At 37.1% G+C, this 22,233-nt stretch overlaps 1 protein-coding gene across 4 annotated transcripts in view; it reads left to right on the top strand.

Annotated features, from left to right (window-relative positions):
* The window catches only part of POLA1 (DNA polymerase alpha 1, catalytic subunit), a 306,069-nt gene that overhangs the window by 132,945 nt on the left and 150,891 nt on the right, over window positions 1-22,233 (top strand). For all 4 annotated transcript variants that reach the window (XM_032756700.2, XM_032756701.2, XM_032756702.2 and 1 more), the window contains 3 exons: window positions 1,236-1,410; window positions 16,419-16,597; window positions 18,308-18,439. In XM_032756700.2, the coding sequence (XP_032612591.1) occupies window positions 1,236-1,410; window positions 16,419-16,597; window positions 18,308-18,439 (486 nt within the window). The remainder of the gene's footprint in view (window positions 1-1,235; window positions 1,411-16,418; window positions 16,598-18,307; window positions 18,440-22,233) is intronic.

Here is a 22,233-nt window from a genome sequence, read left to right on the forward strand (position 1 = left end):
GGAGGCGGAGCTTGCAGTGAGCCGAGATCGCACCACTGCACTCCAGCCTGGGCGACAGAGCGAGACTCCGTCTCCAAAAAAAAAAAAAAAGAACAGGTAGAACCTAGTTGATAAACGGGCTCAGGTTGTTTTCATCAGGAGCCTAGCCAGAAAAAGAGGCCCCTGCTGCTGGTCTCTGGTAAAGACAGTGGTGTGTGGAAGGTTGCCTCTGCTTTGGGCTGGGTGCTGAGCTGGAAAGGGACTGATTGTAGCAGGAATGAAAGAATAGGATTCACATTATAATCAGTTCTGCTGAGCAGCTGAGCACTGTGAATAGTTATAATTTACTAGTTTGAATATTAAATTCTGTTTCAGATGAGAGGAAGAGTGAGTGAGTTGTTGGACGTTGATCCAGTAGAGATAACATTTTGGTTCAGAGATGATGGTGACATCATTCACAAGGCTGGATATGGGCCAATTATATAGAATTTCACAGCTTTTATTTTTATAGAGTAAAAGAGAAAACCCTTGAAAAGAGTTTTTCTGACCCATCTTCCTTTTCTTGAGGAGGAACCAGGTAAATGGTACAAAATGACATGCCCTTCATTCCAGTGGCCAGATATTTGGCTTTTAGAGCCCTGCCACTCTACTAGGACACTACATCATTTTTACTTCTACTTATTGTATCTTGCATATAAATTACTACTCTATAAATTTCATTTCCCCACTCTTTTCCACTTGTTCATTTGCTTCTCAGTGATACATGGCTCTCATAGAAAATATTACTCCCAGGATCTTTGAGTTACTTTGACTAGAATTCTTGCCTAAGGGATCACATTAACATAATAAAAAAGACCATACACATGTTTTTAAATTATCACTCCTTAAAAAGCCTTTCTGACTATGCTAATTGTTACTAAGCCTTCTCAGTGTTTGGTGATATGGCAGGTGAAATTATTTAATCTAGTCCTTGCTATCTTGTTGGTTTCAAGTTTTTGCAAAAAAATAGAACACAACATATACTGGATTTATATTCTTGGACACTGGATGAGATCTCAAGATTGAGATGTTGTCCTTGATTTTCCTACTCAAAATGTTCGACAGTAGGTCAAAAAGAGGTCTTGATGTTTAGAAGTAGATACATAAAATTTAAATTGTTGCTTCTCTGTTTGACCAAGCAAGTGTCTGTGATTGAGTTGCTCACAACTTTACCTGTGTCTTCTTTTTACGTGTCTTTTTATCATACCTTCTTCTAGGATGGATCGAACCTCACTGCAAGTCAGAGAGCCTATGCGCCTGAGCAGCTGCAGAAACAGGATAATCTAACCATTGACACCCAGTACTACCTGGCCCAGCAGATCCACCCAGTCGTGGCTCGGATCTGTGAACCAATAGATGGAATTGATGCTGTCCTCGTTGCAACATGGTTAGGTAAGTGTCCCAAGCTCACATAGAACCTCACATGGTAACAGCGGCACATGTAGTCTTCCTTCTCTGTTGAGATCTCTGTTTATGGGCATGGTATTGTGTCTGGCACTTCTTTGTTTATAGTTTGGAATGTATTTTTGTGGTTGTTTGGTACTGTCTCCACTCATAGGACTATGAGCTCCACATACTTGCTACTGTAACCACATGCCTGCTCCATAGTTGATACTCACTGAATACTGAGGGAAGAGAGGGAAGGCAAAAGAAAGGGTAAAGTGAAGATTTCAGATGCCATTACAGTCACTGAGTTTACGTTGTTATAGCTTTAATTAGTGTACCTCCATTTATAAGGAGATTGATGGTATCTTGCTCATTGGTTCATCTTGTCTCTGTCGCTGAAGGTATTTTCATGTCAAGTGAGAAAACATGGCTTTTTAACATGAAATTTTTAATTTTTAATATTCAATTCATTGTGAGAATCCTACTCTATAAGTTATTCTAAAACTGGACCCACTGTTATCCTCTAGGAATTGGCTGATTTCTAAGTTATCATCATCCCAGGAGGTATCAGCCAACCCTGAGACCTCAGTATTTCTTTGGCTTTTTGCTGTGTCACCAGATTGTCTCCGTTGCTGTGTCATTATTACTATTGTTATCTTTTGCTTAGAAATGTATTTCATAACCAGTCCTGATTTCATTTTTAGATGACCAACTACATAAAGAGTTACACTGCTTTTAAGGCCTTTCCTCTCTCTTCTGTGGTAAGCAAAGATGAGTGTTTTCAGAGTACTGCCTAATGTCCTGAGATGGCTCCTCACTATTTATAAGTCAAGCCCAGGTGCCACTGGCATCTCACAGACTCTTAACTTTGGCAATTATAGACTAACTTTCCAGCTCCCACCTATGTATCCAGCCTTATTTCTTATTCAGTCTATGCAGTGTCTCCCAAATATGGCGCTGCCCATTCTGTCCCTGCTTCATGGAAGATTCTCCCCTTCTTTTTACTAAAACACCTAGCTTTAGCCGTGGGCTTTGATAGCATAGGGACCTGGGTTTCAATGCTGGTTCTGCTATTCACAAGCTTCTGAACCTTGGTCTACACCTTAGCTCCTTGAGTCATGGAATAGAGTTACTCTGAGGGAGAAATAAGATGATATGTGTGAGATGTTCAGCACAAGGTCTGCGGCAAAGGAAGGGCTCCGTGAGTGGTAGCCACCTCCCACCCTTCTTTTAGGCATCAGTAGAAATATGTTCATACTCCTTCAGTCTGTAGGATTTGTATATACTTAGTGCTCAACTGCGTTTGTAGAATGAGACTGGATTTTCCATGGGTGAATTATCAAGTCACATATTTTCTGTCCTGCACCTGTTGAGTATGTTTCTGAGCTCCTCCCTGCTACCCCCATCGTCACTACCCTGTCAATGTTTACTCTGGAAGTGGAAGCTCATTTTTAACATTTGCCTAAGCAAATATTAGGAAGATAAAATTCTACCACCAAAATCATCATATGTATTCTCCAAGATGAGTTGTATTTGATGATGTTTATAAATCCTCAGCTGGGAAGAGAGGACTTTAAAAGCAAGGTATTTTTTAGCTTCACTTTTTTCTCTACTATACATTGAGTGTTTGCTCTGTTGGATACAGTGATAAGTACTTTGCATTTGTTATCTCATTCAGTCCTTGTGACAACCTCACAAAGGTATGTTGTATTAGCTCCATTTTACAGAGGAAGAAGCCAAGGTTTAGAGAGGTAACTATCTTGGTCTTGGCACATAGGTAGTAAGTAGCCGGCTGTGATTCCAAAGGTTGTGATCTTAACTACTGTGCTAAACTTGATTGCCTGTTCTTAGCTCTAAAAGGCCATGAAAGATGTTTTCAACCAGGAGCAGGGTGGCATAGATGTATAAGCATGGGGGGCTTCATGTTTTTCTCGCTCCCTCCATTTCTCACTGTACACCCCCATGCTCTCCACTGAAAACCTCTGAGTAAAACCATTTTTTAAAGAGTAGATCTCCCAGTTTTTCCATTTGTGTCTTCAAAAACCTGGTGTAAAACTGTTGCCCTTTTCTTCTTTGGTTTTGAATTTTTTGGTGACCCAGCACTGAGAGGAGGTAGATGGAACAAGCCTTGTCTCATGAATGACATTTAAGATAAGGACTTGCGGAGCCTTGTATGTCAGCAAAAGAGCTGAGCAATAAAGGGTGATGGAGCCTGCTTGGATGGATTGGCCTGATGCCTGCCTGGATGTGTCAAGGCCAGACATACTAAGAGGGGACCAGACTGATTTTGTTAGTTCCAGAAGTCATAGTTAAGATGATTTTTGTTTATAAATTGAACAGTAGCAGATTTTGACTTGAAAGATACCTTATTAGAACTGCAGCTGCTGTATGGTCATAGGCTGCCTTATGAATTCAGTTTTCACAAATTATTTTCAAAGCCAGTAGTAGACAAGTGGGTCCCATCTTCAGAAGTTTCATGTTTTATCTCATTGTTGACCAGTCTCAATCTACACAGAGAACCCTCCAGACTTGCACATGGTCCCACCCATGTACCCATCACTCCTGCCTTACAACCTGAAAATTCTCTAGGTGCAGCCGTGGCTGTGTGGACACTCTTCCGGGCAGTCTCTTCTTGGTGCCATGTAGCCAAGTCAAGCTGATGGGAGGGAATGTGTCCTCAGCCTTGAGGGATCTGCAACTGCTCCTCACTTTTGGCTACTTTTTCTCATTTTTTTCTTCTGCCACTTGACAGTGGTTTTTATATCGAGGATGTGTGAAGTTGTCATCATTGTGTAGTCCTCCTCCTCTCCTGCTTGTCCTCTTCTCTCATCCTACCCTGTGTCCCCACCAGCAGTATATACACAGCCATCTATATTAGTAACAAATCTTATAGTCCTTTCCTTCTGCCCCCTTCCAGGAGTTTCAGCATTAATGAAGTGTAGGCCCACAAGTCCCCGTCATCATGAGGATCTGTAGAAAACATTGAAGCTCACCAGGCAGATCTCTGCAGGCATTAGCCTCCTGCTCTATTCAGGAGCTGAATTTCTTATCTGCACCCTTTATTCCTCTATCCCAAATAAAAAACTTAGGGTGGCTATTTGGTAGGGGCTTCGAGGCCCCTGTTATCAGTTCTATTGTAGCCTGTGGTTTTAGGAGGAGGGAGGGAGATGGGGAGGTGGTGGCAAAGTAAGAGAAGTGTTAGGGGGTACATGGTTTCTCAGAGGTGCAAGCTGTAGGCATAAAATTACTGTAATTTGTTTTTAAAATTCTAAATCTGTTTTCTTTATATAAAAAAACTGCAGCTAGTGAACTGACACTGTTAAATAAGTTGAAGTGTACAAATGTATACATAAAATACAAGCCCTCCAACTGCCTAATCACAGACATAAAATAATTCTCTTGCTTTTAATGTAGTTTTTATCTTTGATTAATGAAATGTATTATAGTATTGAAACTTTAGTGAAGTTTGATACTTTGTCCTTTTAGTTAGTACAAAGAAATCAGGAATAATGGCATAATTTCATTTAGGAAAATTATTAAGCTCATGATTTTTTATTTTTAAGACTCCTTTGTGGAGAGCAAGTATATTTTTCAACTACTTTTTTCTTTCTCTATTGCTTTTATACTATTTTCCTTGAAATGAAAGGCAAGCATCAAGTGTTGGTTTATCCTGTGGCTTCACTTTGGAAATTCTCTATTTCTCCCCATCAAGATACCTCCTGAAGTCTGTCTGGTGGCATGTTGCATGGCCAGGTGTTCCGTATGGGGAGACCATTTTAGTGAAAGGGAGAGAGGATAGCCTATTAAATGAGTGAATGAATAAGGCTCTTGAATTGAAAGAGAATAATTTGTTCTAATAACTAATGGTCCTCATTATCCCCCAGTAAAATAAGTATCATTTTTCTGAAACCCATGCAAGATTATTGCTATTGGGCTAAATAAAGCAAAATTTTACTCTTTTCCCTCTGTGAATAGAAAAAAATATAGTATTACTCTTCTTATACAATAGCCCTATGGGAAACATGGCCACTAAAACTTGAAGCTCTTAGCTTTTGTTCTCTAGACTATAGATTTTTTTCTCTCTCTCATTCTAATGAAAGCTCTCCCGTATTCTGTGGATGAAATATTCACAGTATGCTCAAACATCCAAATAGTCTTCCATACCTAGCCAACTAGGCCAGTGATGAGAATAGTCTAAAGTTCATTTTTGAATTTCATCTTTGAATAAAGTTATGTTTTATGTATAACGGTACTTAGAATTATATGTAATATCTTTCCTCCAATGAGCAATGATTTGTACAGTAGTTATAAAGAACCTTTCTTCATGGTCAGTGATAAAATTTCAGGCATTTGGCTATCTGGGCAGTTTTCTCGTTGGTCCTGAGAAATTATTGAGGTTTGAAGAACATGAGAATTTAGAATTTAATTTCTGAAAATACTGCTTAAAACAAGACAGAACACACTTAACGCAGTGTGTTCTGAGTTAAATTGGAAAGTAAAAATTTCCTTTTAAAAAAATGATGCCTACCACTCATATCACAGAGGTTAGTTTTTGTCAGTAGACAGGGTTCAGTAATACCATCTAAGAAATAAGTGCAACAGTGGGTGAAACAGGGCCAAGTGATGTTTGGGGGTGCTTTTGACAGATCCAGGGAGATCCACCTACAAAAAAGAGAGTAAAGTACAGATGGGTAGGGGTAGAATGATGCCGCTAGTGAGTTCTTCAGGTATTACTTTGTCAATAAAGAATTTTGCCTTTTTTCATTATTAAGCTCTTATAAAAATAAAACATGACCATTTCCAAACTGTAAATATTTTCTTTTTCTTTCTTTTTTTTTTTGGAGACAGAGTCTTACTCTGTCACCCAGGCTGGAATGCAGTGGCGCGATATCTTGGCTCACTGCAACCTCTGCCTCTCAGGTTCAAGTGATTCTCCTGCCTCAGCCTCCTGAGTAGCTGGGATTACAGGTGCGTGCCACCACACCTGGCTAATTTTTGTATTTTTAGTAGAGACGGGGTTTCACCATGTTGGCCAGGCTGGTCTCGAACTCCTGACCTCTGGTGATCCGCCTGCCTCGGCCTCCTGGAGTGCTGCAATTATAGGCGTGAGCCACTGCTCCTGGCCCCAAACTGTAAATATTTTCTACAACATAATTAATAGTAAAATTAAAAAATGTTATACCAAATGCATTGCAGAATGTTAAAGGAAATCTTATCAGCTGATAAGAGCATCTCTTACAAGATGGAGTGCCATTCCAAGCATGTCATCCAATGGCTCATGCTCCCAGTCTAGTCTACTTTTGTATTCAATATTAATTGAAGACCTGATGTGCCTAGCACCATAATAGGCACTGTGAAGGATACAAAATTGAGTCAGTTATGGACCCTTTATTCAAATTACAGCCCAATCATTTCATTGATTTCACTGTTGTGGGCAAGTCTAGTGGGCAACACAGTGTATGTCCCAAGAAAGGTGAAATAAAGGGTTATCAAATTTCAAAGGAAGCAGAAACCACTCCTAGCTGTGCCCACCATGGAAGAGTTTATAAAAGTAGAGGCATTTTTAGGCATTGCTGGAATGGGCTGTGGAGAGGCTAGTGTGAAGTTGGGAATGGTTCCCCACCCTACTGCTTACCAATTCTTCTAGCCTGATGAACTGCAGAGGTAACCTGTGTTATCTCAGCCACCCCCGAAGCACTTTAGGGAATTCAAAGAGAGCCTCTTTAAGGGTTTCAGTTGCACAGTCCTGCATCTCAGTCTCAATAAAGTGAGCACACAGTGGTTTGCTTCTGTGTCGCTAGCCCACAACAGAGGGCCAGTAGTGACACTGCTCATCTCACATAAGCAGTGAGACCTTTGAGAACTTTGAACCAAACCAGAGCATGTTTAGAATAATTGCTTTGGAGCTTTTATATGAGTTATGTAACAACTCTGGCTTTGTAACACTTAGAGGTTTCAAAGGAAAATGCGGATTTCTCAAATTATTTAAATTAGATTAATTTTTTAAAAAGATAAAATTGTTTTAATTAAGTACACCACAGTGACATTTATCAAGATTGTGTAGCTTATAGAAAAATGGATAAGACCTAAAAATGGATAACGAAAAAAAGCTGAATACAGCATTGTACACATACGTACACTGTATTATATATGTGTATGAATAAAATAGAAAAAGGTTAAGGTGATGAATTACACGTTCCCCCTTTGCTGACAAAATATTAATACTGTTATTTTATTATTAATAAGACAGTTTTTTCCAAAACCAGAAGTAAAACAATGGTTAAGCAATTACTAACTCACCTTCATTTATTTATTTATTTCAGATGTTTTTGGGGAAACGGGTAGTGTTTGGTTATTACAGGAATAAGTTCTTTAGTGGTGATTTTTGAGGTTTTGGTGCACCCAAAGCAGTGTACACTCTACCCACTGTGCAGTCTTTTATTTCTCACCCCCATCCCACCTTTCCCCCCGAGTCCCCAGAGTCCATTGTGTCATTCTTTTGCCTTCGTGTCATCATAGCTTAGCTCCCACTTATGAGTGAGAGCATACCATGTTTGGTTTTCCATTCCTAAGTTATTTCACTTCGAATAATGGTCTTCAATTTCATCCAGATTGCTGTGAATGTCATATTTTTTTTATGGCTGAGCAGTATTCCATGGTGTATATATATGCCACAGTTTGTTTATCCACTCATTGATGGGCATTTGGGCTGGTTCCATATTTTTGCAGTTGAGAATTGTGCTGCTATAAACATGCGTGTGCAAGTATCTTTTTCGTATAATGACTTCTTTCTCTGGGTAGATACCCACTAGTGGGATTTCTGGATCAAATGGTAATTCTACTTCTAGTTCTTTAAGGAATCTCCACACTGTTTTCCATAATGGTTGTACTAGTTTACATTCCCACCAGCAGCGTAAAAGTGTTCCCTTTTCACCACATCCATACCAACATCTTTTTTTTTTTTATTTTTTGATTATGGCCATTCTTGCAGGACTAACTCACCTTTTAGAAGGTGGGTGGTTAGGGACCTTGAGCCGAGCTGTTTTCCCCCAGCATCTACCAACATAGCTGGAAGAGAAGTGGGCTTTGTTATAAGACAAGCAATCTTTGGACTATTATTTGTGTTATTTTATATTCCAAATATATTTCCAGCACAGAGTTACCATCTTTTCTCAGGTTTAAAAACAGGAAAGGAAGGCCAGGTGCTGTGCGTGGCTCATGCCTGTAATCCCAACACTTTGGGAGGCAAGAGGATGGCTTGAGTCTAGGAGTTCAAGACTAGCCTGGGCAACATAGCAAGACCCCACCTCTACAAAAAGTACCAAAATTAGCTGGGTATGGTGGTGCATGCCTGTAGTCCCAGCTACTCAGCTGACTGGGGTGGGAGGATCACTTAAGCCAGGGAGGTCGAGGCTGCAGTGAGCTATGTCGAGGCTGCAGTGAGCTGTGGTCGTTCCATTGCACTCCAGCCTGGGTGACAGAGCAAGACCCTGTCTCAGAAAAAAAAAAAAAAAAAAGGGAAGAAGACACTTGAAAAGCTTCCTGCTGAGAAATACACATCTCTTTAAGTTAAAATTTATATTTGTGTCTATTGTCAAGGGCATTAAAACCAGTTGATTGAAGTCATGAGAATGCTGCTCATCAGGCTTTTTATTCTGTCAGGATTTTGAGAATTATCTTCTCCAGGAAAATAAAAATCTTGGGTATTCATTTAAACCAAAGGCTTGGCTATTATTTCTTCTAAAATACTCAGAAATTTTCCATTTATATTATGAAGAGGTGTATTGTTGGTGTGAAAGACAGTTTCGGTTGTCTGACACTTATACAGTAAATTGTTTATCTTTGAATAGGATCTGTAGTATTTTAAAAACTTGTTGGGCTGGGCACAGTGGCTCACGCCTGTAATCCTAGCACTATGGGAGGCCAAGGCGGGTGGATTACTTGAGGTCAGGAGTTCGAGACAAGCCTGGCCAACAGAACAGGGTGAAACCCCATTTCTACTAAAAATACAAAAGAATTAGCCAGGCGTGGTGGCGAGCACCTGTAATTCAGCTGCTCGGGAGGCTGAGGCAGGAGAATCTCTTGAACCTGGGAGGCGAGGTTGCAGTGAGCCGAGATTGTGCCAATGCCCTCCAGCCTGGGCAAGAGCGAGACTCCACCTCAAAACAAAGCAAACAAACAAAAAAACACAACTTATTATTATGGAAAAATGTGTATATATATATTATATATATTTATTATATATATATGGTAGTAGAGAATTTAAAATTTTTTCTAGTATCACACATACTAAATTATAGGGTAAGATTAAACCCTCATATACTCATCACCCACCTTCAGTATTCTGCATTGGTGGCCAATCTTATTATTCCTCTTTCCCACCTTCCCCTATTATTTTGAAGTATATCCTAGATATTTATTTTGTGTGTTAATATTTCATTTTGCATTTCCTTTTTTTTTTTTTTGCAGGGAGACAAAGAGTCTCACTGTGTCACCCAGGCTGGAGTGCAGTGGTGCGATCTCGGCTCACGTCAAGCGATTCTCCTGCCTTAGCCTCCTGAGTAGCTGGGATTGCAGGCATGCACCACCACCCCCGGTGATTTTGTTTTGTATTTTTAGTAGAGACGGGATTTCACCGTGCTGGCCAGGCTGTTCTTGAACTCCTGACCTCAGGTGATTCTCCTGCCTTGGCCTCCCAGAGTGCTGCGATTACAGGCGTGAGCCAATGCGCCCAGCCCATTTTGCATTTCTAAAAGAAAAGATTCCCCTTTTCGGCATAACTACATTATTATCACATCACACAAAAAAGCCTCACGATTCCTTCGTTTCATCTAATTTCCAACAAGTGTTTATATTTCCCTGATTGCACTATGAATACACTTTTTTTAAAAAGCTCCTTGTTTGGATTGGAATCCAGTCAGGGTCAACTTAGTAGTTAATCTCTATTTTTTTTTTCCTTTGTTGATCCTCCCAGTTTGTTAATTAAAGAAGCTGGGCTTTTTGTCCTATAGAATTTTTCTCATTCTGGAGTTTACTGATCACATCCTGGTGGTATCTTTTAACATGTTCCTCTGTCTCCTATAAATAGTTAGATCTAAAGATGTGATTATATTTAGGCTCAATTTATTTTATTTTATATTTGCTAAAATAAAAAATAAACACTTCTTCCTAGGCAATGGGGTTTACATCTGTTTGAGTTTCAATGCATTTTGCAACAAATTCATAGATGTTTCATAAGAAATATTTAGTACGCAATTTTTTCACCTTTCTAAGTGTGAATTTTTCAGAGTATAACATGCATACAGAAAAGTACACAAAACCTAACTAAATCACTTGATAAATTTTCACAAGGTCATCATGTACTAGTGTCATTACTGAGCTCAAGAAACAGTACATTACTACATTCCCAGAAGGCCCCTCATGTCTCCTAGAAATGATCCTCCACATACCTGGCATCTAATAACATAGATGAGGTGGATTTTGGGGGATATTACACAAATTGCGTCTTTGTTCTTTGTGTCTAGACTACTTTTACTGAATATTATGTTTGTGAGATTCATCCATGTGGTTGTCCTTCCTTTCTGTAAATTCTGTATAATATTTCATTGTCTGAATATACCACACTGTATGGCTATCTACTGGAGATACACCTATGAGTTGTTTCCACATTTGAGGTATTTTGAATAGTGCTGCTTTGGGAGTTGTTGTACAGGTCCTCTGTCAAACATAAGCATGTATTTCTCTTGGGTATGTACTAAGGAGAATTGCTAGGCCATCAGGGACACTTATGTTTAATTTTAGTAGATTCTGCCAGTTTTCCAAAGTGGTTCTACTCGTTTACACTTCCTACTAGCAGTGTTTGGGTGCTCCACATTCTTACCAACACTTGGTAAGATAGTGTTTTCCATCTTCATTTTACATGGTGGCATAGAGTTGTGGTTTTAATTTGTATTTCTTTGATGACTAATGAAGTTGAACACCTTTTCACATGCTTCTTGGCCATTGGAGTATTTCCTTTAGTGAGGTGCCTGTTCAAGTCTTTTTCTGTTGTCCTGTTGGCTTCTCTTTTTCTTATTGATTTGCAGGCATTTCCTATGTGTTCTAATAATGAGTCTTTTGGAAGTATATATTACAGTTTGAGTATCCGTTATCTGAAATGCTTAGGACTAGAAGTGTTTGGGATTTTTTCGGATTTTGTAATAGTTGCATATAGATAATTAGCTATCTTAGAGATGAGACCCAAGTCTAAACGTGAAGTTCATTTATGTTTTATATACATCTTATACATGTAGCCTGAAGGCAGTTTTATACAGCATTTGTAAAAATTCTGTGCCTGAAACAAAGTTTTGACTGCAACTCATCACATAGAGGTCAGGTGTGGAATTTTTCACTCGTGGTATCATGTTGGCACTCAAAATGTTTCAAATTTTGGAGCATTTCAGATTTTTGAATTAGGGATGTTCAACCTACACAAACATCTTTTCCTATTTGGCAGGCTTTTTAAGAGTATAATTCACATAACTTACCATAAAATGCTAAAATCTTGAGTATTATACAATCAGTTATCTAGGCACAGACACAGAACATTTTCATCACTCCAGAATGTTCCCTTGTGCCTCTTCCCAGTCAGCACCTCTGTTATAGTAGCAATCGCTCATCTGAAGTCTATCAGTATAAGTTAGTTTTGCCTATTCAAGATTTTCGTATAAATGGTTTCCTACAGTATATACTCTTTTTGTGTGCAACTTCTTTCACTTAGCGTGGTATTTTTGAGATTCATCTGTCTTGTTGCATGTAGCAGTATTCACTCTTTTTCATTGCTGAGTAGTATTTTATGGTAGATTATACCAGTTTATCCATTTACTTGTTGATGGACATCTAGAGTGTTTCCATTTTTGGCTATTATGAATAAAGCTGCTATGAGCATTCTGTGGATATAGCATTCACCATTTGAAAATTATTTTTTTCTTTAATCATACTAAATTTTCAGTTTGCATATTGCCCTCTAAGATGTCCAGATATATGAAAGCCTGGACTCATGCAAAAGATAAATGGTTTACTTCCTCTAAGAAATTTTTACAAAAAAATTTCACTCAATGGGATTCTGTTAATTAGCTTCCCTCATAGATTAAATGATCCATATTACAAACAACTGCTTGTAAATACCAGTTACTCCCTTTACTCATTAGGAATTTCATTTATGTGGATTTTCCCTCTTCCCCACTTGCATGAACATATATAAGGGTTTTACTGTAGTTATTTGCTGTTGCACTAATAGAGACCTTGTCTTTTGAAGGAAGGAAAGTATTTGATTAAATGTGTCAGCCTCTTTAATAACAATATGTCTCAAGTTATGAACAGTTTAAAAACTCCTTGGGAGTGGGGGCAGGTGAACGTTCTAAAAACAGGTATAATTTACAATGGTTAGAAAGTGCAATGGTAGAAAAATAATTTTATGCTAAATGTCACACTGGGGGTGTGTGTGATAAGACTATGGTGACTTAAGTAAAGACAGTACTGCTAAACTCATCCACCCTGATGCCTATGATGTTACTTTCTATAAATACTTCTTGAAACATGAGAGTTTTGATCCTGTTGCCAAAATAATGTGAGATCCTAGAAATTTTCTAATTATAAATGACAGTATTTTAATTTCATTCCACTGCCTCTTCTGTACCCTCAACCCCAGCACAAATGAGTCCATCACTACAAGCCACATAATTGAATTAAAGCGTACATCATCTCAGCCTATTCTGGGGGGAAACCACGGCTGCTCTTCCTCCAGATAACTAGTTTTGCAAAGCCCAGGCAGGCTGCTTCTTTCTTCGTTCTGTGCCTCACCAAAAGACTTAAGTCACCTGTCAAGAGCTAGCCTAAAAGAAATGGAAGTTACTTTTCTCAAATGGGGCATAAAGTTTGTTCCTTTAAGCCAGTTCAGAGAAAGCTTTCAGTAGAAGCAATAAGGAATTTGGGATTCAATTTTGCATTTCTTGCTCAAAGACTAATGTAAACAGTGTAACATTAATTATATGGTGTATATGCATGTAGGGCAAGTGCAGTAATAAAGATTTTGCTTTAATGTCATTTTTGACAGAAGTGTTTAATTTTGGAGTGACAACAATTAAAAATGGAATTATATGTAGCTGCTGTTTTGCACATTTTAAAATTCAGAATCTCTACCTGTAGGTGGCAGCACCAGATACTTGTTTCTTGTTTCACTCCAGCCTTAATGAGTTTAGGGTATAAGCAGTAAAACTATTTAAAGTCTACTGAAACTTCGAAATAAGCTGCTGTTACCAGTTTTGTGAGAATTTGGAAAAACTAATATATGTGTTGACTAAGTTTGGGGCTTGTTTAACCCTGGATTTTCACCTTTTCAAAAAAGATTCCAGCAGCAATGATCCTTATTTTTTTAACATGACATTGTATGTTTTCTTAAAATGATTTAATTTAGCCCTCTGTGGTTTGCCTGTTGAACTTATAACTGCTCTCCCAAGAAAATAACTTTTTAAATGGCATTTTGGTATTTAAGTAACTTGTACAAGGATCATTATATACCTAATATTTTAAGCTCATTACAGTCTCTTCTCACTTTATATTTTTACATTTTAGCATTGAACTATGACCAAGAGAGTGCTGAGATTGAAGCTCCTTCCCCTGAAAAAAAAAAAAATCAGCTTGGGAATAAATCTGAAGTAATTAGCTGAGCCAGTTGGCTTTGTTACTGCCATGGGAAGATTGAGTGATTTGTAGAAATGGATATTTAGGATAGACATTTAGAGTAGACATTTCATAGGGCCTGGTATTTTTCGCAAGTTGCAGCCAGTGGTTTGGGTGTTTCTCCATGAGTAAGTAACAAGATGGCCCACACCCACTTTTGGCTTACTCTGCAGGCAGGCTGACCCGGGTCAGTGCTTGCAGGTTCATGCACTCAGGTGCACCAAGTGAGCCATGGCTGGTGGGGAGGGGTAGAGAGTAGCTCCTTTCGGTTCCTTTTCGTAGCCTGGCCAATTCTGTATATGTGCAAACCAGCATTGTTTTGTTCCTTTATTTTTGGACTGTGAAAAAAACTTGCCTTTTAGAAAAATCTTGCTTATTTTCTTTTTCGTTATCTTTTGATTAGTGTTGGCCTGGGAAATTGATTAATAGTCATAGGGTCAGAGAAAAAGTGAAGCTGCTTTCTCATAATTGCAAATAAACCAAAACATTGTGTGAATACTTGGATTCACAACTAGAGTTTGAATTAGCGACAGTTACCCCTCACTAGAGAGACGAACTGGCCTCATTCACCAGTGTGGTCTCTCTCAATTCCTCTGACCATCCTTAGCTTTAAATGTGAAGGTATATGTATTCCCACATAATTCTCTAATTTGCTGTTTCTCTTAGGGGTTAGGTAACTTGTAAAATAAAAATGTATAGTGTCTTGGTGACAAGTGGCCCATGTTAACATAATTTATATCACTAATGAAGAACGGCTTTTCAAATTGTTCTGGATGTGTATTCTTTGTTTTTATCATATACTACCACTTTAGGAAATACTTTAATTCCTACAAAGAGTAACTATTAACTTCGTATGCAGCATGAACATGTCTCATATAGTTTTCTAAATGCATAATCTTGAGTGAGTATAGTCTGGATTAAATGATGTTCATTTACTATTTTATTTTTTCATTCAAATGACATTTATTTAGTGCTTGCCACGCAGTAGGCAGCGTTGAACTCGGTTTGTTCTATATTATCCAATTTAAACTTCAAAAGTGTATGATCAGTGATACTACCTCCGTTTCGCAGGTGAGAAAAGTGAGACTCTGTGTCTCAGTTGTCTTATTCTTTGGCCCCTTTCAACTGTGAAGAGTCAGCCTCCAGTATTTTATAATTATTAGATGTCGCTTGACAGCTGACCAAATAGGATTTAGGATTCTGTCGCTGAATTCTGAATGCATCTGTTAGATTTATCTACCTATGTAGCTGTTGATAAATTTTAAATAATTTTTAGATATTTTTGGTATTTGTGAGCTTTTGGCTTAGTGACTGTTTTATATTACTTATTTACCTTTATACTAAAATAAGATAGTTTTCTCTTAGATTTCCAAAAGCTTTTCCTTAGATTTCCAAAAGATAGAAATATTGTCTCTTACAATCTTTTCTTGAAAGCATCCCTTAGCAATCCCTAAAATTCTAAGAAACAGTGTAGAATAATTATTTTTAAGTATAAATTCAAATAGTAAATTTTGGCACACATGTTTTGACCAAGGGTAAATTAAATTGGTTGGCCTAAAAATGTTTCTTTTCTTTAATTAGTTTGTGGCAACAAAATGCGTAAACATGCATTGATTGATTTCTTATGTTGTTTTGAATGAAATATGGAAGGTGTATTTGGTTTCAGGATTCTCAGGGACATTTTGGCCTATAGAATCTGTAGACCCATTGTTTTTGCACATATTTTAAATTTCTGAATTTCGAACATCAAGAAAAGCATGTTGCATTTTGTCTCAGATGCTGCTACTGAATTTTAACCACTGAATTAGATTGCAACCTACATGCTGTTAACTACTGAGCCAAGATGAAATCGACTACTGCATGGAAATCAGGGTTAGCTGTGTCTGCACTTGAAGGAGTTGTAATGGCAGTGAACCTGTTTTCTTTAATGGGATTTTTATTCCCTGATTTTATTCTCAGTTTTAATTGTGACTTTGATTTTAAGAGAATTTCTTAGTACACATTTATTTGAGGTTTTCATTGTAACTTCAAGAGAATAATAAAAACATCCGATCGAAGTAGGTGCTTCCAAACCCGTATGTTCAGTGGCATATTTCTGTGTTGTGTTGTTGCAGTTACTTGTTTTATTTATAAAGTATCTCTTGTAAAAAGAGAAGTCATTTGTCCATGTGTTCTTGAGTTCAAATGGTTGTGTGTATGTGCATGAATTTAAAATAATTTTTTGTGGGAGTTTTCTTCTTTGGGGTATTTTTGGAATACTTTTCTGAATTTGTTTTTTTCTTTTACATTAATAGGACTTGACCCCACCCAATTTAGAGTTCATCATTATCATAAAGATGAAGAGAATGATGCTCTACTTGGTGGCCCAGCACAGCTCACTGATGAAGAGAAATACAGGGACTGTGAAAGATTCAAATGTCCATGCCCTACATGTGGAACTGAGAATATTTATGATAATGTCTTTGATGGTTCGGTTAGTTGTTTCTGTCTTTCATTTTGTGAGTGAACTTGTATAAAGTCCTTACCCCCTTCCCCCACTATGGGGTATATAAAAAGGGCGAAATAAACACACACATGTTGCTTTCATGTGTTTAAAGTATTTTAGCATCATGTAAAATCTACCTTCACAGCTTGCTTTTATTTCTGTTTGAAAACTCTTACTTGAATGTGCTTGAATATTGTTTTGGCTTCCTAGAGTGCTTGACCTTGGTTTTTAAGTGGAATCTCTTAAAAATTGTAAATTATCTTAAAGTATTTTTATTATAATTTCTTAATTAGTAACCTGTATTGTCCCACTGTCAACCCCCATCTATTAAGACTTAGACCAATATTTTTCTTTATCTTAAATCAAGTTAATGGGAACTAAGTGTTTTGGGAAAGTTTGTGTTTGTCTTTACACATCCCACTTACCTCCATTTTGCAAAGGTACTCTTATCTTTTCTGCTGTCTTTGCATATTAGACATTTAAAAAGTCACAGGGAGACATTCCTTTCAAGAAGTACTGCCAAAAAATGTATTATTGACCTTGGATCAGAGCTTGAAACTTGGCCAATTTACTTGATTTCCACTGCAGTGTTATGCATGTACTAGCCATTGGCAAAGGAATAGGCAGCAGAACTGTGTAAAACCTTGAAACTGAAAGAAAAGACACCCTTTATCTAAATTAAAAGTAATTATTTTAAGTTAATTTGGACAAACAGCAGATGTTTTGCATTTTTTTGAATCAAAACAAAGCAGTCTTTGGAAGCAAGTGCAAGGAAGAGGCAGACACAGATCAGCAATACTTGCTAAATCCTTGAGTTTTGCTTCATTACAGCTGTAAATAAGATAGTTAATTGCATGGAGGCTTGACGACTTGCAGATGGGCTAACTGTGGAAGAGCCGATGTCAAGCTCTGAAATCTCTTCCACCTGGAATTGCTTAGCGTGGCGGGTAGGGTTATGTACCAGATTGGAGCAGGAAACCAAGATGTTTAAGTATCAGAAAGGAAAACAAATGCTTCAGAAATCCCAACAGTTTTGCTATATATTACATTTGCCTTGTCTTTGTTTAAAACAAAACACAACAAAACAAAATGTTTTCTCCAAATATTAATATTTATTTATTTCAAATTTTTACTTCTCCTGCCTCCCTCCTCCAATACACTTCATTTTTTGGAAAAATTGCCAAAATTTTAGATTTGCTAAGCAGACAATAAGTAATACTGTTTTTGTGGTACTACACTTTTAACTTTTAGACTTTATTTTTAAAATTGACAAGATGAAAACAAACTAATGTGATAAAGGCTCTTGTTTTTCTTCAAGTTTGTAATGAATAAATACAAATTTAAAGTTTTTAATCAGTATCTCTGAGAAAGAGGTTTATTTCCAGTAACATGACTTCACTGGTATTTACAGAGGGAAAATTATTTTATCCATAGAGTCCCTCGTGTAGTGAATGTCAAATAGTGATTTCAGGGTTTTCCCTTTGACTTTGCACTCCATTATGATGATGGCAAGGAATGGAAGGTATGTATGACTAAAGCGGTCTTTGGGTGGAAAATAATTGAGGAGATAGGGTTAAAAACTCACCAATAAAACGAATTAAGAATATTCAACACTAGGACAGCATGTAAGTTTTTAAGCACAAAAACCCTTTTATAGCCTCACAGTAACTTTTTGTATACTTCTCCTGACTTATGTAGGGAACCGATATGGAGCCCAGCTTGTATCGTTGCAGTAATGTCGATTGTAAGGCTTCACCTCTGACCTTTACAGTACAACTGAGCAACAAATTGATCATGGACATTAGACGTTTCATTAAAAAGTACTATGATGTAAGTATCCATAATGACATTCTTACATACACAACTTATTGAGGTTTGGTACTTGTTTATTGGTTTTCATGAAGCTGTAAAATTTTGAAAAGACTTTTGGGAAAAATTCCTAGTGAGATACTATTAATACAAATATGATAAAGTATGTAATTTTGGCATATTAGCATGACAAATTATTTGATAATTTCAGGCATTACGTCTCTTTCATTTATGAGCAGTATTTTAAGTAATGAAATTTTTACTTTTTTTAAAAAAAGCCAGAATATAATTAAGAAATGTTTTAGTTTATTGTTACCTAAATAAGACTAATTAAATGATTGCTCGGATCTTTGGATAAAGGAAGAAAAAAATCACTATTGGCTATTGTCAGCAAGTAGAGCCATAAGATCGTGTATGGTGATCTTAGTAGACTGCCCACACAAAACTAATACTTTGTGTTTATGTGGCACTCTAAACCACTCCATACCCTAGTTTTCTGAGGAAATCAAATATCTTTTAAATTTAAATGCAGTTTTTCTGGCATTCAAAAGAGAATATCTAATTTTTATAAATTTATAGTAAAAATGCCAGAACAGTGAGTGATTTGTCTTCATTGGAAAGAAGGCTTTTATTCAGAGTTTTTGTTTTTAAGACATTTCACATGAATTAGTTTTTTTCTCTTCAAAAATTAAAAACTTCACATTTCCCACATGATTTTTATTTTCTTAGTGTTTCAGTATGTCATTTGTCATCTGAACAAATTTTCTGTTACTTGAAAGTTTACTGTAACTTCTTTTTAAAAGCTACATTGGCAACACATTTCCAAAAAAAAAAAAAAGCTCATGTATTAGTTAAGACCTATGACTTTTCTAAAGATTGTTCTGTACTTTTTACTCATGCGTTAGTTAACATATAACAGCATTTTCTTCTTTAAAATAGAACTCATTGTGTGAAAAGTAACTATCAGATCATTAAGATGAAGAGTAAAAACAGAGTTCCAAGTATTATGATTTCGGTGTTGAATATATTTATCAGAAAAGCAAGTCAGTTTGCCTAAAGATTATTTAAAAATAATAATTGTGACTACATTTTGGGAAAATCGGAAACATGTTAGTGAATAATCCTGTGCTGCCCTTACTGAACAGTGGATGGGAATAAAAGTTGTCTGTGGGGTCACATTCCTCAGTAGGTGAAATGTGCAGCACATGAAAATTTAGGCCAAATCAAAACTATTCAGCTCCTCATTTACAGGCCTCATTGAACAGAGTATGATCCTTGCTTGACTCTTGGGAAGAATTCTGAGCTTTCTCTCTGTGTTTAGTCTATCACGATCTTCACCATGGAAATGTTAATACTAGAAGAAACTTATCTATTTCCTTCTTTAAGAGGGAATAGTCTGTTTTGACTAAGTTGCAAATACTCTGAAAAATGATCTTCTGTATAGCTAGAAATATGCCCTGACTGAAAGACTGATTTCTAACCTAATTGTGTGTATGTTGTGGTGGTGGTTATATAAGTATTTTTCAAGCTAAATAACCTACTTTCAGGGATCCAGATATTTAACACAAGGTTTCTAGAGCATTTGCTTTAATTGTCTTTTTGCCAGCCATCTCAGTAACATCAAGTAACAGGTTTTTGTAGTTAACTGCCCACTTGATTGACATTTCTAAGGGATTTCTGATCAAAATAGCCATATGTCATTCCTGGGGTTAAAAATTGATATGACTGTCTTCAAAATTAGGAACTTATTTCTCTACTTTCTGATCTGAATTATATGTGATTGGATGGCAGAGAATGAAATCCATTATTCGTTCTTATGGCCCCATGCTAAACAAATATTTCAAATATTTTCCAGATCAGAGCTTTTGTACAAAAAGCCCCTATACCTTTAGGTTCTACTTTATTGGTAGAACATCCTGTTTCCTCCTAGAGGGACATGGGATTGAGTTTCTTTTGTTATTGTGCCTCGAGGGATACTGATTACAGTTATTAGTTCAGTGTGATACATCATGGTGTTGGTAATACAATTGGAGACTAATATAGCAAGTGTACTGAGGTAAGGATATTGATAGTAAGTATTGAGGTTAAGTGACTGTCTCTGAAGCTAATTACCAAAATGGTTTTCTCCTATTTAGCAACTTAAAAAATAGTACCCACTGGACATAAAAGTTGTTTGTGAAATGAAGGCAAGAGTCTCAATATTGTTTTAATTTTAGTCTTAGAAGCACTGCAGGATAAGTCAACCTGCACTGAGAAAGGAAGGTATCTTCATGAGGAAGGGACTCTAGGAAGACGAATGGAATATGGTACTTGACCAAACACTATAACCTGCCAAGAAACAGTTCTAGATGACTAAGAAATTAGATTGTCAAGAAAAAAGGGACAAAAGTTTGGGGTAACAAAGTATACTTCTAAATCACTTTAATTTTGGAAAAGTACATCACATATTCTGTTACCTTCTGTCATGAATTAACAGGACTGAGTAAATGTGATATAACAAATATTTGTTTGTTTATCTGAGAAGCAATCTGTATCAGATTATAATATTTTAATAAATATTGGCTCCTTTATGGGAGAAGAGAGGCTTTCTGCTCCTCATCTATAGCAATGATTGTATCCCCTGAATTCTAGTTTCCTATAACATTTAAACTTTGATATACACAGAAATACAGAAAGCACTGAGCCAGGATATTTTAAGTAATATATTAATTTCTTTAGGAAGAAGACAACTCTATGCTTTGTCTTGAGATTTGATGAAGTGTTGAAAGACTTTGAGGTAGCACAGAAAGCCTTAATTCAAAGTTGATTTCATGCCCTGGTCCTTGTTGGTTCCTTTGTATAAAGTTAAAATTGAACTGGTATTTTTTGAAAATCATAAAAAGGCAGCTTAAAGACAATAACTCTAAGCTTTTAGGGTTGTTTTTGAAATACTCCGTTTTACAGTGAAAAATTGATATGTGTTCCCCCTCCCCTTAAATTCTGCTCCAGAAGAGCAAATAGACATACACACACAAAAGGGAGAGAAACACTAGCTAATCTAAATTGGGAAATGAAGAGGGCTTTTTTTAAGCATGAAAATTTCATCATCTTGTCAGCTGGCAGAATGCCTGCTGTGTGGATTCACAAAGGCTAAGAATTACACTTTCATGAAATTTTCCTCACTAACTGCCCTGGTTAATTTGAAAGATAACCCACTGTTCTAATTCATTCCTCAATTGGGCGGTGCAGATTTTATCTTTGATCTGACAAAGCATTTGTGTTAATCGTTTTGGCCCTCCACTAGACACTCTTGGGATTGTGCTTTTACAATAAATGTGTCTGTGATAGCTCTTTAGTCTATTATACTTACAATAGATCCATAGAACTGGTAATTAATTCTCCACTGCTTTGGAAATGGGAAGAATAGGTGTAGCTCTGTCAAGTGCTGCTGGGAAGTTTGTTTAGCTGGTTCATTTTTGAAGTGTTCCCCTCAGCCATCCAAGAAGCAGCCACAGAAGAGAGTCTGAGATTGAGATGCTGGCCTATCCTGATGACTTGCTGATAAATGGGAAATGTGACCCCTCTTGGTACCTGGGAGGAGGATATTGGGTCATTTACATTCATCTCAAGTACTGTTCTTTTTAAAGTATATTAAACTCTCATTTTAATACTTAAAGAGCCATTTGCCTCTAACGGTGGAGCCTCTAGAAGGTGCAATCGTGATAGTCAACTCAAATATGTTCCTAAATTTTCATTGATGGCTTATGCAGGTTTTAGAGTATTCTGATGGGGCAAAGTGTGTTCCCCACCAGCCTTCTAGTGTTTCTAGCCACTTG

Source organism: Hylobates moloch, unplaced genomic scaffold (assembly GCF_009828535.3).
Source record: "Hylobates moloch isolate HMO894 unplaced genomic scaffold, HMol_V3 SCAFFOLD_7, whole genome shotgun sequence".
In the NCBI taxonomy this organism is placed as follows: Eukaryota; Metazoa; Chordata; class Mammalia; order Primates; family Hylobatidae; genus Hylobates; species Hylobates moloch.